Source organism: Anopheles moucheti, chromosome 2, assembly GCF_943734755.1.
Source record: "Anopheles moucheti chromosome 2, idAnoMoucSN_F20_07, whole genome shotgun sequence".
Classification (NCBI taxonomy): domain Eukaryota; kingdom Metazoa; phylum Arthropoda; class Insecta; order Diptera; family Culicidae; genus Anopheles; species Anopheles moucheti.
Window position 1 is genome coordinate 30,053,587 of NC_069140.1, and position 16,913 is coordinate 30,070,499.

The window sequence follows — 16,913 nt, forward strand, 5'->3', positions numbered from 1 at the left end:
TTTTTTTCCGGGTTATAGCGGTCCGCTATAATAGCGTATCTCGGGGACTGCCTGTAGATAGAAAGCATTGTTTAGCTACGAAAACGGTTAATTGTATACGTCAAAACGTATGGAATACCCGGGTAGGCCGGTTGTCAACTTACGCGTGTAAATTTGGTTGACAACTCTACGGTTAAAGGTTAAGCACAAGACTAGTTGAAATGTCACAAATATCTAGATTAGTGTGGGTAGCACCAAACAGTAATACAAAATATTTTTATAGCAAAAGCCGTAGTCAATATTTTCAGCTAAAACTACACTACTTCATTGGATGATCTTCTGTTATCTGCGATCTGATCTTATGTTATCTGAGATAAAGATCGATTGCGTAAAATTTTTCTATTGCTTCACACAGTGTATGACACACACTGTAAACATTATTACACTGGCCGACCCACCACCCATAGTGATTTGTCGTTGACAGCAAAGCAAAGCATGAATATCGTTTGCGCTGCGGGAGCCGCATAAACAACGACAGGACACACGAATTTACTACCATGGATAAGCTAAAAGACTCACTAAGTGTAAGCAAATGGTCTCCTAACGGTAGGAGTATCGCTATAACTTAATCCAGAACTCAGAAACGTATCCAAATTGGGGCCATTTCATTCAACACTTCCGTCTTTGTAGATAATCACACAAGCACTGAGCAGCTACCGTGCCTCGGAGGTATTCATATCGTTCAACGGTGGAAAGGACTGTACGGTGCTGTTAGACCTAATCCATAATGCAAACCTGAAGCATGCGAAACAGATCAAATGTATCTACGTCCGACCGCTTAACCCATTCAGTGAGATCGAAGAGTTTGTGGAGCAGTGCCGGCAACACTACGGTATTACTATATCTACGGTTGACGGTGGAATTAAGGCAGCGCTCGAGGTCATCTGCCAGGACGATCCACAGCTGAAGGCCTGCATTATGGGATCCCGGCGGTCCGATCCGCACTGTGAGCGGTTAGCACCGTTACAGGTTAGATTGCTGTGGCCGGTGGTGAATTCCTGTGTCGCGATTGCGTAACCTCTGGATGAATCGTTACAGGAAACGGATCCTGGTTGGCCACCGCTGATGCGAATCAATCCACTGTTAGAATGGACCTGTGAAGACATCTGGTGCTACATCCGGGAACATAACGTACCGTACTGCACGTTGTACGATAGAGGGTAAATAGTGGGTTTTTTTGGGAGTTCAAACCGAAATTCCGACAGCTCCATTTGTTCATTTTAGCTATACTTCAATTGGTGATCGTACGAATACAATTCCCAACCCACACCTAAAGGTTGAAGCGGACAGTGAGCAAGTAACGTACCTTCCGGCGTACACGTTGCAAGAAGCGGACAAATATGAAAGGGCAGGCAGACTATAGCGCCTTTTCTGCTGCTGCTGATGGTGGTCCACGTACCTGTTTCAGGAAACATTGGGGTAGTTGCCTAGCAACGGTAAATCCTTCCTTTAATCTTATCATCCCTAAACAAACACCACGGGTGGACTCTGTTTTACGTCTTTTACAAATTAGCGCAAGCTACTTTGGTTTAGTGTTTTTTTTTTTGCGAAGACAAGCGTTCGTGTTTTTTATTCACTTTGATTCGTTTTATACAACTTAATAGGGAAAATAAAAAAGAAAAGAAAGGAAACATCCGCCGAAATGGACGGAAACTAACGACGGGCTGCCTACTTTCTTTGTACATTGTTGGAAAGAAATGCCAGCGGTCCCTTCGTACACTTGTTGGCGTAATGGCCCTTGATGCCACATTTGAAACACCTGTGTTTGGGAGCAATGCAGGAAAATTAATTTCATGTGTATGTAAGCAAACACAAACAAAGCGAAATACGTACGTAATCTCTTCTATTGGACGTGGCGGAGGTTTTTGTGGCATGAAGTTGCCTTCCTCCCCACCACCGCCAGCACCTGGCCCGGCATTTGCGGAATCTTGATGTATTCGATGTTTATAATATCCAAGGGCACGATACTTGGCATCCTCCATGCGTTGCGTAGCTTCCCGTTGCTGTAGTAGAAAAGAAGGAACAACAATCATTTATACTTTTATCATCCCACCCCATTCACTGTTCTTGGTGCCTACTTACCTCTTGTGGCATTTTCGGACAGTATGACGCTTTGTGTCCCACCTCCCCACAGTAATGGCAGGTCGTGGGACGTTTTGGTGTTTGATCCTTTATCTCCGGCGGTGGTGGAAGCTCAAACCGTGGATGCATATACTTGCACTCCGGCCCATCGGGACAGAAACCGGCGAGATAGTTATTGCACAGTACGCGCCGTACATGCCGGTGCCGACAGTTCGGACCATGCCGACAGAACCCTCGATCGTACCAGGGACAATCTTTGATTTTGCTCTCCGGATCGATGTGCAGAAAGGGACACTCCTTGTTGTGGCAGGCGTTAAAGCGGGAATAGAAGTAACACTCCGGCATTTTGGTCATGTCGTACTCGTGCAGAAACTCACACTGGTCACCCTTTTTACACAGACCACGCAGCCAGTGCTTGCACACGATCGTTCGATCGCCACGGATGTGTCGAAATGGGCACGAGTTTCCCTTCTTACATTCCGTCCCATCGGATGCGTTGAAAAACAAACAAACGGCGGCCGTTGATTCTGTAACACAAATGCACAAGAGAAGTTCATTAGACAACACCAAGAACGCGCATCGCGTTTAGCAACCCCACTTACTGTCCATCCCGGGAAAGGGAAGTGCAAGGGCTCCATATTGTTCATTTAAATCCTTCTCGATCTTGAACATCCAACTATCGACGTTCGCTATCAGCATATCCATGGTTGTTGGGGGCCGGCTCTTGTTCTAGTCCTTCAGGGAACCAATGTATCACAAATTATACCAAGCAAACCGTGGCCACTGCGTTGCTTTGCGTTTAAAGCAAATACTAATTCATGTATCTGTATACAAATTGCACAGATAAAACAAGGAAACGATCGAAATAAAGCGAGAGAAATTCACACCGTAGCAAATTCGCGGTACGAAGAAATGTTTGTTGCCGATTTGTTTACACCATTTGACATTTGGCTACATCGGCTGGTTGAGGGCTTCAAAAGACTTGACATTGTGCCCAGGCACAGTGGCTCTAAATGTAGAAAATGACATAGCGAGATTTAAAACTCAACACAGAATTTAATAATCTTCTATTCACCTAAAGTTTTCTTATTCTTTAACACTTGTTTGCAAGCTTCGTAAGTAGAATCTGCTCTAAAAAAATATTTTAAAAAGCAAAAATGACCGAAGTGTCTCGATAATAAATCCCAGTGTGCCTTGCAAGTGTAGCTCAAAGTACACGTGAACGAAAAGAGCTACTCAACACGCGCTTGTGCTTTATCCGACCAACGGAATGGTCCTCAACATTTCCTCAACATTTCCCAAGCTTTGAGGTCGCACTATCTACTTTCTCCCCGGTTCATTGCCCAGTCGCGTGCTAATCATACTCGCAACAAAGCACTTTGAATATTAATTCATTTCGGATAATATAAACTACACCAGTACATCGGCGCCGGTTAAAAGTCGTAATTTAAAACATACAATTTATTCAATGAAAAGGTTGTGTTCCCCGCGTGATTGTGGTTTTTAGCTTCGTCTTCTTCTTGTTCCTTTTTGCATGCGTCTTGTTCTACTTAATATTGTTTTTTATACAAGAGTATTTCGAAGGGATTTTAATATGAGCTAATACTTAAATTAACAACGATGCCCTAATGCTCCTCACTGTCCGTGTCACTTTTGTCTGGAAAAAAGAATACGAAGTAAAACACAATTTTATTTAATCAATTTGATAAAGGTCTCGATTATGAAGTTATCGCTGCATTACCTTTTTTACCGGTATAAGCGTGACGTTTTAGCCGATCGTACAGATCGTCCTTCGTACCGTACAACGATGCATTAGATCGAGCCAACGAATTAAGCTTTCCGTTGGCACCTTGGACTCCGATGAATTGATCTGGGTGTGGATAGAAGAAACGGTAATTTTTAATAGAGATGCTCAGGAAATAAGATAAGAGACCCAGTGCAGTGCTTACCATCTTTAAGATACGTCTCATTGTAGAAGTTGGGCATCTCCCAACCGTCCTCCTCGTCGTCGTAGTAGTGTGCGTACGTGCTGTGATGCGATGGAGCAATACTTTCGGCATATGGCGTGTGCGCTCCGTAGTAGAAGTTAACCTGCGATCCCGTCTGATCCGCAGCTGGTGAGATGATCTTCTTCGGATCTCGCTTGCGATTGGCTCTGCGAAAAGAAGATGAAGAAGGATACAATCATTGCAAGCATTCTCTTTCAGGCTCATCTCCAGGTATCTCGCACCGAAGGTAGGAGTTACTTACCGCGCACAGATCATCCAGATCAGTAGAACGATGAGTATTATGAAGATGACGGTAGCTGCAACGCCACCGGCAATGTAAGCAAACTCGGACCGCTCGGTACACTTGGTGCCCGTGAACGATCCCTTGCATCGGCACGAGGGTAGCCCCTTGACGTCCTTCACGCAATGGCCCGAGTTCTCGCAGAAGCCATTACACATATCTGTAAGTAGTGTGCACAAATGTGTTAATATCTCCGTGCTATCCGAGCTCCGATCCGACGCTTGGGACGCGTCTGGAAAGCATCCTTACCTGAACATTCCATTCCGGTACCATTGAAGCCTGGTTTACATTCACACTTGAAGTCGGACGTTTCCGGTATCAGTATGCAGAACGCGTTCGGATCACAGCGCGGTGAACCATCCGTTACATCCTCACACGGGTTGATGCATTCATTTTTGTTGTTCTAGAAGAAAGATTCATCTCAATTCAACTCAAGAATCCAATTTCCCTCTTAACTGGTGTTGTATTCAATTAAATTATTGAGAAGAGTCATTCCTATGAACTTTTAGTGAGGAGTCAATCACACAGGAGTCTACTCTCAAAAGGTTCATGAACCCTCAAAGATCAAAGATTCATACAGATTCCTGAATCTGAATCTAGATTCACCCAACAGTACTCTCAACCCAGGATCACTTACCGCTGCAGTGCTTCTAGTGGTGTGATTTGGTGGACATGGAATACAAGACGTCTGCTGGTACTCCGACTGATAGAAGCCCTTGCGGCACTCGACGCACACGTTCAGCGTACCGTTCAGATACGTTCCAGGCGAGCAGATAGGCAACGAGCACTCTTCAACATTGGACGATCCAAGCTTAGCCGTCGTACGTCCGTTCGGACATGAGAGACATGACGGATGCACGCCCTGCTTGCGGTACGTGCCACGCGGACATGGTTCACATTTGCCCTCCAGACCAAGCTGCATACCGGAGTTACACTCATCACGACACTCACTCTTGCTGGTCGCTTCCGGTGTACGGGTCGTTTGTCCCAGCCCGCAGATCTCGCACGAGAACGAACCTTCGTTCGGTTGGTAGTAGCCGAAGCCGCACGGTTGACAAAGTCCGGTTACCGCGTCCAGATACTTACCGGCAGCACATCGTTCTGTACGGGAAACGGGACAAGAAAGCATTGCTTTACCACCGAGCTGGTATGCTGCGATCGGGCCACTTACCTTTGCATTCGACGGCTGATCTAGCGCCAACCAGTGCCGTTACACCAGGGCGTCCGGCAATCTTTGGACAGCTCTTGCACTGCAGCTGACCAATCTCGGGCTGGTATGATCCCTCCGGACACGGGAGACACGTTTTGCTCGACACGTTGTAGAACGTACCGACAGCGCAAGGCACACAGTCCGGTTCGACCACCACCTGACCCTGTGGACAAGCGTACTCCGTCACGAGATTAAGCGAGGACGCATCGCCGAACGTGTTTGGCAGAATGTCCTGCACCGCAAATTGATTATCTTCCAGGATAAGCTTCTCCAGCAGGTTCAATGTATTCAAACGCTGCCCATTGGAGTTGCTCACAATTTCACTGTTGAGAAGGAGAGCCCCATGATTAGTGCGTTGGAGTGTTGGCTCTGGAACTTCTTGTTGAAAGTTCCGAACTCCTAGGAGTATTCCATCAATATATCACTTACCTCTTGATCGGAATGGTAGCATTGATGGCGTAGGCACTCTCCGGATTCGGTGAGATCTGCAGCACCGTCTGCCGCTTGACAATGTTCGGATGCCGGTTGCGGTCACACCTGACGTCGATCTCCACGTTGCGGCATTCGCGCGAACCTTCCATCGAGTACGAGCACAAGTTCCAGTCACGGTTCAGCGCATTGATTGCATTCTTAATGCGCTGGCGCAGTACACCCTGGCCCGCCTCATTGCACAGCACATCCGACGGGAACTGCATCTGGATGCGAATGAGCCGCTGGGCCGGTTTGGTCGGCGAGCACGACGGATAGACGAGCGGCACGTTCGGGTGCACGGTCGGGCGCCAGAATCCTTCCGAGCCGCAGGTATAGAACCGTGGTACAATCTGCGAGAACTTCATGCCCGGATTACACGCAATTTCGCACACCTTAAACTGTCCACCCGCACCCCAATCCTTGCAGCTTTGCGAACCACCAAGCGGGTCAGCCAGCGCGGGACAGAACTCTGCCACGATCGTGACCTTAAACGCGCAGGATGCGGTATTGCCGGCGGCATCGTACGCGAGATACATCACATCGTAAATGCCCCACAGCAACGTTTCGCCCGACCGATGTCCGTTGCGTTCGACAATCTTCGAAATGCCAATGTTGTCCGTAAAACGGGGCTCCTCCCAGTTGACCACGGTCGAGCCGTTCTTTGCCGCCATCCACAGATCCGACGGGCAGTACTCGACCTGCGGTGGTTCTCGATCCACCTGAAGCTGCTGACAGTTCGCCCCGGCATAGCCCGGTTTACACTTCCTCTGTCCACAGGTCGAAGGGACAGAGCGCTGCACGCCACCAAGCGTCTGCTCATAGCCGGCCCAGTTCAGGATGAGGTTCTTGTACAGCACCGGTTCGCTGCGGCAGTCACGCACCTGCTTCTGAATCTCGTTCGTGACATCCAGCGCCCGGCTCCAGATCTGTACCTTCGTCAGTTTACCCTGGAAGCCAAGATCGCTGTACGCTTCCTTGCGATTGCCATCCATCAGCGGTGCACCAAGCACGGGCCAGCAGCTAGAGAAGGATGAAAAGAGCCGGGAAATCACACGTTAGGCATGCTCCGGTGTTTTCCCATGGGTGGTTCGCCCGGTAACTTACTAGTTGGGAAGGACCCGGTTGACACCATACTCAGCCTTGCTGGCAATGAAACCCTCCGTGATGAGCATCAGCTGTCCAGTTTTGCCACTCCAAACGACGGCAATATGATGCCACTGGCCGTCGTTGATGGTGCTGTACTCCTTGAACGGTAGGAACACATCCTGAAGATCTTCGAAGAACGATACCTGCACGCCGCTCGAGTGGGCTTGAAGCATCGTCCTGCGCTTGGTGATCACGTTCGGTGCACTGTGGAGGAGAAGAAGCGCACATCAATAGAATTCCAGCAGGAAGACATGCAATGCGTGCCGTACCTGGCAGAATACAGCGTTATGAAGATGCCCGTATCGTCCTTCTGGGCGAACTGCACCCACATCGCGAGCGTCAAACTATCCGACGCGGTCGTATAGAACGGAACCACCTGCGACGCGGACGAATGGTACGGATCGCTAAAGTACAGATCGTAGTCAATCTGGACCGCTGTTTGGGGAGTAAAAAGGGACGCATGTTAAGAAGCTCGTGCATCGAATCTTCATCTCCGGTTCCTTCATCCCAACTTACATTTGCGACAATCGTCGCCAGTCAGATTGAACGGACACTGGCAGTAGAAGTCGTTGTTCAGATCGATGCAAACCGCACCGGGCGGGCAGGAGTTGTCCTTACAATCCACCTGATCATGCTCGCAGTTCCGCCCAGTGTATCCAGGTGGGCAGATGCACTGATACCCACTGCCACGATCGACACAGGTCGCTCCATTCTGGCAGGTGCCCGTCTCGCACGCATCGAACTCATACTGACATCCGACACCGGTGAAATCCATCGAGCAGGAACAGTTCAACCCGGAGCCGTAATCCTTGCACTGGCCCTCATGCATACACGGCTGCCCGATGCAGCGGTCCGGCGCCGTCTCACACTTCTTCCCGTCCGTTCCGCTCGGGCATACGCAGAAGAAGTCCTCGAACAGATCGATACACTGCGCATCGTTCTTGCACGGTCGCTCCACGTCGCAGGCCGTCACCTGCACATTGCAACGCTCGCCGGTCCATCCGGTCGGGCACTGGCATTCGTATCCGCCGACACGGTCCAAACAGGTGCCACCATTCTGGCACGGTGCGTACTCACAATCATCGATGTCGTTGTCGCACAGCTGGCCGTCGAAGCCCTGCCGACAGACACACTCGAATGCGTTCACCCGATCCATACACTTCTCAGTGCCGATCGGATTGCACGGATCGCTCAAACACTCGTTCCGGTCCGTCTCGCACTGCACACCGACAAAGCCGGGCCGGCACTGGCACGCGAACCCATCCAAACGGTCCACGCACGTACCACCATTCTGGCACGGTGCGCTCACACAATCATCCACCGTGTGCTGGCAGTGTTTGCCCGTGTACCCATCCGCGCAGCTGCACTGATAGTCGTTGACCATGTCCGTGCACACGCCTCCGTTCTCGCACGGGCTGCTGTCGCACTCGTCCACGTTGACGTCGCAGGCCGCACCTTCCCAGCCCGGATTGCACACACACTCGTGGTAGAAGTACCGGTCAACACACATCCCATGGTTGCAGGGTTCCGACAGGCAGAGGTTAATCTTCTCCTGGCACCGCTTGCCAGCGAAACCGGCCGGACAGGCGCAACTGAAATCGTTCACTAGATCCGTACAGTTGGCCCCGAGCAGACACGGCTTCTCCGCACAGTCGTCCGTGTTGATGCTGCACAAATGACCCTCCCAACCCGGTGTGCATTCGCACCGGAACCGGCCCTGCTGCAGCGCAACGCAGGTCGCACCGTTGCCGCACGGGTTTTCACCCGCCGTGCATGGATCGATCGTAATGTCGCAGTTGTCCCCGGTGTACCCGCTGCGGCACATACACGTGTAGTTGCCGAACCCGGGCTCATCCTTGCACATCGCACGCGCCGGACACGGATCCGCATCGCAGTCGCTCTTCGCCTCCTGACAGTTGATGCCGGTGTAGCCGCGCGCACAGCGGCACTCGTAACCCTGCGGCAGATCCTTGCACGTGCCACCGTTGTAACACGGCTGGGACGCACACTCGTCGATGTCGATCTCGCACCGCGTACCGGAGAACCCGGCCGGACAGAAGCAGTGAATGTCGTGGCCGAGCGGCACACACAGTCCACCGTGCTGGCAGGAGTTTTCGTTGCACATGATCGGCTTACAATCGTCGGCCGTTACCGAGCCGACCGTGTCCGTGCGCCGTCCGGATGGACACTCGCTGCAGCTGGTCGCACCCTCCGACTTCTGGTAGTAATTCTTCGGGCAGGGTGAGCACGGTGCTAGTCCGGTGTGCGAATACGTACCGACCGGACACTTGCGCCGACAGTCACCGTCGCTCTGCGCCGCCGGTTGATAGGTGAACGTACCGCTCGGGCATGCCTGACAGTCCCGGAAGCCACCGAGCGGCGGTGTGGCAGAGAACGAGTTGCGCGGACACTCCAAACAGGGTACCAACCCGGTCGGTGAGTACGTGCCGTATCCGCAGATTGGCACGCAGTCCTGTACCGCCTTCGAACCGTCCTCCTTCGTGTACGATCCCACCGGGCACTTCAGGCACGAACCTTGCCGTTCCCGGTGCTGGTAGTAGCCCTTCGAGCAAGGCGAGCACGTCTTCTGGTTCTCCCCGGCGTACGTACCCGCCGGACAGTGCAGACAGCGCGGCACATCGTTCGTGTCCATGTTCAACACCTCACCGACGCCGCACGTAAATCCCCGCGAGATGGCGCTCTTCAGCGCACGCAACGGTGGACACTCGTTGCCGATCGATTTCACGTTCGACAGCGGTTCAATGGCGGCACTCGCGTACGGTACGCTCAGGTCGAAGATCAGGTTCAGCGTGGAACCGCAAAGGTCGTACAGCTGCGGCTGCTTCACAGCCGGATCGATCAACAGTATAAAGTCCATCTGCACCACGTTCTCCTCGAGCAGGCGCGGCACCGACTTCAGGATGGTAACGTTCATGTTGACGTACACGGCCGAACACCGCTGGGACAGCACGCTGCTCAGGCTGGCGAAGTGTTTCGCCGTCTGTTCCTGGTACTGGGGCAGACACTGTTCCGATACGACACCGTTCGCGCGGTAGGTCGTCGTTGCCACCACCTGGTAGTCCGCACGCTGCGTATTCTCCGACACGCAGTCCGGCACGACGGAGGACGGTTTCCAGAACCGGCCCTTCTTGCACATGAACACCTTCTTCTTGTCCGCGTCCGTGAACCGGAACCCGGGATTGCAGGTGGCCTCACACTCGACACCGCCTGACTCCTGCGTGGTGCACTTGATTTCCCCATTGCCCGGTGCCTGCAGGTCCCAGTCGACGCACTGGGTCGGCTGTACCGACACCTGGAAGTTGCAGGACGCCTTGTTGTTGAACTTGTCCGTAGCCACGACGGTCACGTTGCGGAATCCACCGAGCGGGATCGATGCAGACTCCGGCACGTACTCGATGCGCACGTCACCGGAACTGTCCGACGCCTTCACGCGCTTGATCGTGTCGTTGAAGTTGACGTAGTAGTTCGCCTGCTTCTCACCGAGTTCGATCACGAAGCTCTGTGGGCAGTCGAGCAGCGGGGGCGTAATGTCCGGCACGGTGATGTTAATCTCGCAGATCGCCACATTGCCATCGTAATCGTACGCGATGTACTTGACGACCGCGTTCTCCAGCACGTAGCTGGTCGTTTTGAAGTGGGGCGGCTTCACCTCCAACCGGGCGATCGAGCCCGAGTTGTCGAGTGCGGTCGGCTCGGTGAAGTTCAGCGGCAGCACCTCACCGTTCGGGCCGCGCTTCACGAGTATCGGTTGCTGTGGGCAGTTTTGGAAGATCGGTGGCTCGTTGTCAACGCACGGCGAGTACCCGTAGTCGTAACCGAGCAGCGGATCCGCCGCCGGTTCTTCGCATCCCATCAGCTCAAACTTCAGGCACGGATTGTCCATGTAGCTTACGATGCCGAGTATGACGAAGCGTGCCTGCACGTACTTCGGCAGCGTGATCATAGCCAGCTCACCGTAATTGCCCGGGTCGCGCTTGGTCAGATTGAAGTTCGGGAAGTACACGACGTAGTCCTCCTTTTCCGACTGCTTGTAGAAGAAGCGAATCTCAGTCGGCCGGCCTACGATATCGTTCGTCACGACACCCTTCACCAGCAGCGCCTTCACGCGATAAACCTTGCCGAGGTCGACGCTCACGTAGGTGAACGTTTCCTGCTTGCCGCACCAACCGGTCACCGAGTTGAGGCGCACATTCTTCGCCTCGTAGTTCGGCCGCTCCGACGTCGCGTTGATCGCGCTGTCGGGGATGAGACCGGACGAGATGCCGATCGGTTTGATCGTTTTACATTCCGGTTGCTTCACGCACGTGATCGGACGGGGATTGATCAGAATGTAACCGGCGCGCGAACATCCGAACAACACTTCCGAGCTCTGTTCGTAGCTGTTCGCCACCTGGAACCCATCGTTCGGTCGGCCCGGATCCACACACACGGGACCTTCGCAGCGCAGATCGCCAAAGTCCCACACGCCGTTCGGCTGACACCGTACGACGTTGTCGTTCATGGTCGTCTGTCCCGCCAGCTTGAAGGTATTCTGGCAGCCGAAGAAGAACGAGCTCATGTACTTGGTGTCGGCATACTGACCATACTCGGCACCGGCCGTTGGCATCGGGACGCCACAATCCGCCCGGGAGCAGGTGGGCAGCACACCGGACAGCCAATAGTCCGGATAGCCCGGTTGTGGGTCAAACACGCACTGTCGGAATGTGGAAATGGCCGTCTTGCCAATCTGCTTGCCGGACGTTGTACACTCGAGCGTAACGTTCTCATTGAACGGTACCAGTATATCATTCTGATCGCCCCGCTTCACGAACAAGCCTTCCTTCTCATCGTCCGGCAGCGAGACACACTTGGCACCTGATGGAGTCGAGAAAGAGAACGGACGAAGATCGTCACTCGTTAGTAATCGGGAAGTAATTGTCTCATTGCGCAAGCGAAGTACACGGGACACTTACTCAAACATTTGGGCATGGAGGCGTTCCAGTTGCCATTGGACATGCACGCCAACGACGAGCTACCCGACAGGACGTAGCCAAAGTTACAGTGGAATCGCACCACATCTCCAAAGTGATGCTGAATCTCGCTGCTCAGCAGCTTACCATTCTCCGGATCGGACAGTGCCGGGCACATCTTGCGCACACAGGTCTTGTTGCGCTGGTAAACGTCCCCATCCTGTTCGCCCGTTTCGTGTCGTTCGATGAAGAATCTGCAAGACAAAGCAATGTACGATCGTTAACATTTAGTTCCTCCGCCCCCGTTTTACTGGAGTTTACTTAGTTCCTAGTCCAACACCTACCCTTCGGTTCCATTCTGGCGGAACAGCTCGTAGCCAAAGTTGCACGCACACTTGTACGAGCCGGGCGCGTTCACGCACTTCTGGTTGCATCCACCATTGTCCTTGGCGCACTCGTTCACATCCAAACAGTCCAACCGGGTGCAGCCCATTATCTCCAGCTTGATGCACGGTGCGACCACAAAGTCCTGTACCTTGAACTTGATGTACCGTGCCTCGATCGGCATCGGGAGGTTCAGTATCGAGAGCGTCGGTTCCAGTATGCGGAACTCGACCGCCGTACCGTCCGGGTTCGCATAGTCCTTGAACACATCGGCTATATCGTCCGCGTACTCGAGCCGTATCGCCGAGGTAAATGCCAACGCACCGTCCATACGCTGCACGGACATTGTGCGGAAGCCACGCACGATGGTCGGCGCTTTCAGGTCGATGATTACCCAGTTCGAGCCGCGCTCCTTACCATTCCCGCACCAGCCCACCGAGTTCAGGCGAATCATCTGTGTGGAGAAGGAGAAGCAAAAGGACGCATGGCCCGTTACGTTTTAGTGAGTGGTAAGTTTTGCCACCTTCTCAGCAGCAACCACAACAATCAACGGGCGGAGTGAAATTCCGGTTTTGTGCTGTGCAGCCCACGCGTACCGTAAAGCTAGAAACAATCGTACCGGTGTGAAGTGAAAGGAACGCTAGAAAGCATCTTAAAGATCAATGCCAAATGAATGGCCAGGTCAATACTTCTCACCGGCGCGAAATGGTCGCCTACGCTAATCAAACACTCGGTCGTCAACACAGCCCACCCGCAGTACTTACGCCTTTTTCGTAGCCACCGGCCGTCGATGACACCGTTACGCTGTCATCCGATATGCCACCGTTCGAGAGGCCCAGATCGACCACGGGCCGACATTCCATCGACGAGGTGTAACCCGTCTTACACTTGCAATGGAACGAACCGGCCGCATTCATACACTCGGTCGATGACGCATCACACTGTGACGTTTGACATTCATCAATATCTGGTCGGAGCAGAAAAACGATTGCCGGTGAAGAATTAGTGACCCTCTGTCCCTCAGAATGCAAAAACATCACGGTATGGACCGGTGTTGACCGCTTACCTTCACAGACCGGAACATTAGAGAAGTCTTGCTGCTCGTTGCACTTGACAGTGTGTGAGCCAATCAAACGGTAGCCCTTGTAGCACTGGACGCGTGCCTCATCACCGTAGTAGTACTCGCGCGTCTTGTCAACCACGTACCCGTTCTGGATTTCTGGTATTCTGCGGAAGGTGGCCACAATTGGAAGGTACAAAACAACGGGCGATTAGCATGCGTGGTTCCCTTAGCACCCATGTGCGTCACCGAGATGAGACCTACCTGTAGCACTGCTTGCGCGAACAGCTCGGCACGGGACTGCTCCACTGCCCATTGGACATGCATATCAGGATGGGACGGCCGGTGCGGACATAGCCCGGGATGCACTCGTAGCTGATGATCGTACCGTAGCTGCGGCCACCACCGTTCAGTGCCGTCACGTTTGCGTGCGCTACCTCCGCCAACGGTGGACACTGCGACGCCATGCAGGCCGGCTGCCGTTCCCACGTACCGTCCGCTAGGCAGGAAATCGTTTCCGTGGCAAGACCGGACCCAAAGGCAAAGCCGGCATAGCACTGGTAGGTGGCGATGCCTCGGTACGTTACGTTGGTCGTCTTGAACGAGAAGCCATTGTCGATTTGGGGCACCGGTCCACAATATACCTCTGCGTGTGGTGTTGGAATGGATCGAAAGCTCATTAACCTCGGCCCGGCGTCCGTGCTGGCGTTCTACCACTTACCTTGACAGTCGGGAATGTAGCTGATGCTCCAGTTGCCCCCATTCTGGCATACGGTCGTGATGCGGTTCTTGCCCGTCGCGAACTCCTGCCCAACCGGGCAGGTAAAGTTAATCACCGTACCGAACGCCGTATCGCGACTGCTAGCGATCGCCCCAATGCCCGGCTTCAGCTCGGGACAATCGGCAGAAAACTCCGCCGACCAACTAAGGATTCGTTAGATTCGTCGTTAGATTCTGAAGACCCTGAAGAGCCGAACTCTCCATTTCAAGACTTACCCCTTTCCATTGTACAGCGCATCGGTAATGAACTTCAACAGCATCTTGCCGGAGGAGGCGGTCAGCGTGATCTTCGGTGCGTTGCTGTCGGTAAACCCGTTCCCGGCATGCAGCCGCACACCGGAGGTGGAGGCCCCATCGAACACCTGCACCAAATCCGACCGGTGCACATCGAAGTCGACGAATCGCATCGACAGCGGCTTACCGGACGGGTTCTTGATCACAAAGTAACACTCCTGGTTGTTCGGGTAGGGCGAAAGGTTGTAGGCCGGCGAGGTAACCGTGCCGTTGGCGGCATTCACCACCGCCGTACAGCCCTCCACGTACCGTATGCTAAACCCTTTAGCGGGCTGTGCCAGCGAGGTGCTAAAGTACAGATACAGCCTGTTGCCGGTGGAAATGATGACGCGGCTCGGTTTCGACTCGATCGTACCGGTCAGCTTCGCGATCGGCTTATCGTGCGCACCGTCACCGTCACGTATCAGCAGGAAGTCACTGTCCGCGTTCAGATCCAGCTCCTGCACATCGAGCGACACGGTGTAACCCTTGCGTGCGCTGATCACGTACAGACACTCGATGCCGCCCGGGTATGCCTGCGGGAAGCCCGGGCTCTTGAGGTACTGTTCCTGCTTGCTGGCCTGCAGCACACCGCCGCACGTTTGCGGTTCCGTTTTCCACGTCGCCCGGAAGCCCTTCTTCTCCACGCTGCCGTCCGACGTGAACTTGATGATCATGAAGTTGGACGCGGTGATGAAGGTGCGGTTCGGCACATCGCTCTTACCGGACAGCGTTGCCAGCGAGACGGCCGTGTCCTCCGTCCGGCTGCCGACCAGTATCTGTACCGTGTCGAAGTTTTTCTCCGTGTCGAACTCCTGGAACTGCAGTATGATGTTGCTGCCCTGCGGTCCCTCCAGCGTCCACTTGCACGACTTGAGCGAGGTGTACTTCTGCGGGAAGTTGGGCGACTCGATCACATCGCCACCGGACGCCATGTAGATGTTGCAGTTCGCGCTGCAGTCCAGCTCATCGCTCCCATCGCCACAGTCATCGTTACCGTCGCACTTGTACGCCTGGTTGATGCAGGCCCCGTTCGAGCAGTGGAACGATTGCTGCGGGCAGGCCCGTGCCTTACACATGAACGGTAGCAGCGTTTCGCAGGAACGCAATTCCCAGCTCTGTTCGGTCGGGCCCAGGTTCGCCGAAACGCATTCGCCCGCCATCGGGTTCGGTTCGTTGATTGCCCAAAAGCCGGAGTACTGCGAGAACAGATCGCCCGACGTGGATTCGAGCGTGTTGGTCCGCAGATCGTCCAGCGAGGCAAACCCGAGCCAGTACTTGACATTGTTGCGCGTCCGGTACTCGCTGCTGGTCGCAATGCTATACGTCGCGTTATTCTCATCGTACGTATCGACCGTCACCAGCTCGGACCCGTACCTGTTTCGGTGGCGATTGGAAAGGAAGCGTTTGCAAATGGATTTCTTTTTGGGGGCAGACCAAGACACGGTCAAGAAGATGCCCAGCGATCCGGGCTGTGGCGATCGAAACCTACCTTTTACATAGTGTCGCCGACTTTTCCCACGAGTGTTTCACGTTGAAGTACTTGTAACAGTGCAATCCCCGTAATTTCCAACCTGCCGATTACAGAACCAGAACGGAAGCGAGAATGAAGATTGAGGCTATTCGACACGAAGACACGCCACCGCAACGGGCGGGTTTACTTACCATTTGGGCAGGTAAGCACATCCTGTTGTTGTTGAAGCATATCGGGAAACGGAACCAACCAGTCGCGATAGGCAGGCACATGAAAAATGCAAATGTGGTAATGTAAGTAAAGCGAACACAAGCTTCAACGATCCGCGGGCACGCTCGCGCTAGTGTCTACTTTTACGACGAAGCGACTTAGGACCTTACCTCAGCGGATATTCCCGTTACGGCTACGACTATCAGCAGCAGGGTCCAGCATTTAGGGAACGTGTACATGTTTGTAGTTTGTGACTGTCGAAAGGAGAGAACGAAAGCAAGAAGAAACGCCCGATGCGGGTGGTTAAGGGTGGTTTCTGTCACTCTTTTTGCTATTTGCGGGTTGTTATGGAGGCAGAACGAGAAATGTCCGAGTGGCGTGGCAATTTCACAAAGGCAACAACCAAACGCTGCCACGAAAGTGCGACAGTAATTTATTCCGTACGAGTCGCGAAAAGCTAACGGTGGCACTCTCCGTGGTACTTTCGTCGGCCATCGAACTATTCGGGCCAAAACAAGAATGGAG

General features: G+C 53.3%; 3 protein-coding genes across 3 annotated transcripts; 1 reads left to right on the forward strand and 2 right to left on the reverse strand.

The window, feature by feature from the left end:
* Window positions 1-415: 415 nt before the first annotated feature.
* LOC128297955 (FAD synthase-like) lies at window positions 416-1,547 on the forward strand. The gene is made up of 4 exons (XM_053033675.1): window positions 416-563; window positions 670-1,008; window positions 1,078-1,199; window positions 1,264-1,547. Exons 1-4 carry the CDS (start codon window positions 537-539, stop codon window positions 1,400-1,402), a joined length of 627 nt encoding a protein of 208 aa, XP_052889635.1. The 5' UTR covers window positions 416-536; the 3' UTR covers window positions 1,403-1,547.
* A 71-nt stretch (window positions 1,548-1,618) lies between these two features.
* On the reverse strand, window positions 1,619-3,033 carry LOC128297627 (cleavage and polyadenylation specificity factor subunit 4). Its single transcript, XM_053033308.1, has 4 exons — window positions 2,724-3,033; window positions 2,122-2,648; window positions 1,873-2,042; window positions 1,619-1,798 (listed from the first exon to the last, which is right to left on the reverse strand). The coding sequence occupies exons 1-4, from the start codon at window positions 2,824-2,826 to the stop codon at window positions 1,708-1,710; spliced, it is 891 nt and encodes a 296-aa protein (XP_052889268.1). The 5' UTR covers window positions 2,827-3,033; the 3' UTR covers window positions 1,619-1,707.
* A 535-nt stretch (window positions 3,034-3,568) lies between these two features.
* Window positions 3,569-16,627, reverse strand: LOC128309579 (uncharacterized). Its single transcript, XM_053046005.1, has 21 exons — window positions 16,559-16,627; window positions 16,370-16,391; window positions 16,197-16,278; window positions 14,648-16,081; window positions 14,373-14,575; window positions 13,916-14,297; window positions 13,658-13,818; window positions 13,356-13,558; window positions 12,552-13,045; window positions 12,211-12,461; window positions 7,754-12,112; window positions 7,507-7,672; window positions 7,196-7,441; window positions 6,050-7,111; window positions 5,582-5,943; window positions 5,048-5,511; window positions 4,660-4,813; window positions 4,372-4,570; window positions 4,071-4,276; window positions 3,863-3,991; window positions 3,569-3,778 (listed from the first exon to the last, which is right to left on the reverse strand). Exons 1-21 carry the CDS (start codon window positions 16,625-16,627, stop codon window positions 3,747-3,749), a joined length of 10,680 nt encoding a protein of 3,559 aa, XP_052901965.1. The 3' UTR covers window positions 3,569-3,746.
* Window positions 16,628-16,913: the final 286 nt, after the last annotated feature.

Bases quoted from the DNA above. Each gene is read 5' to 3' on its own strand.
- LOC128297955 (XM_053033675.1), top strand. From the start codon at position 537: ATGGATAAGCTAAAAGACTCACTAAGT. The intron at 564-669 runs GTAAGCAAATGG...CCGTCTTTGTAG, and splicing joins AGCTAAAAGACTCACTAAGT to ATAATCACACAAGCACTGAG. The intron at 1,009-1,077 runs GTTAGATTGCTG...GAATCGTTACAG, and splicing joins AGCGGTTAGCACCGTTACAG to GAAACGGATCCTGGTTGGCC.
- LOC128297627 (XM_053033308.1), bottom strand. From the start codon at position 2,826: ATGGATATGCTGATAGCGAACGTCGATAGTTGGATGTTCAAGATCGAG. The intron at 2,649-2,723 runs GTAAGTGGGGTT...TTTGTGTTACAG, and splicing joins TCCCTTTCCCGGGATGGACA to AATCAACGGCCGCCGTTTGT. The intron at 2,043-2,121 runs GTAAGTAGGCAC...TTTCTACTACAG, and splicing joins GTCCGAAAATGCCACAAGAG to CAACGGGAAGCTACGCAACG.
- LOC128309579 (XM_053046005.1), bottom strand. From the start codon at position 16,627: ATGTACACGTTCCCTAAATGCTGGACCCTGCTGCTGATAGTCGTAGCC. The intron at 14,298-14,372 runs GTAAGTGGTAGA...CACCACACGCAG, and splicing joins CTACATTCCCGACTGTCAAG to AGGTATATTGTGGACCGGTG. The intron at 13,819-13,915 runs GTAGGTCTCATC...CACCTTCCGCAG, and splicing joins TCGCGCAAGCAGTGCTACAG to AATACCAGAAATCCAGAACG.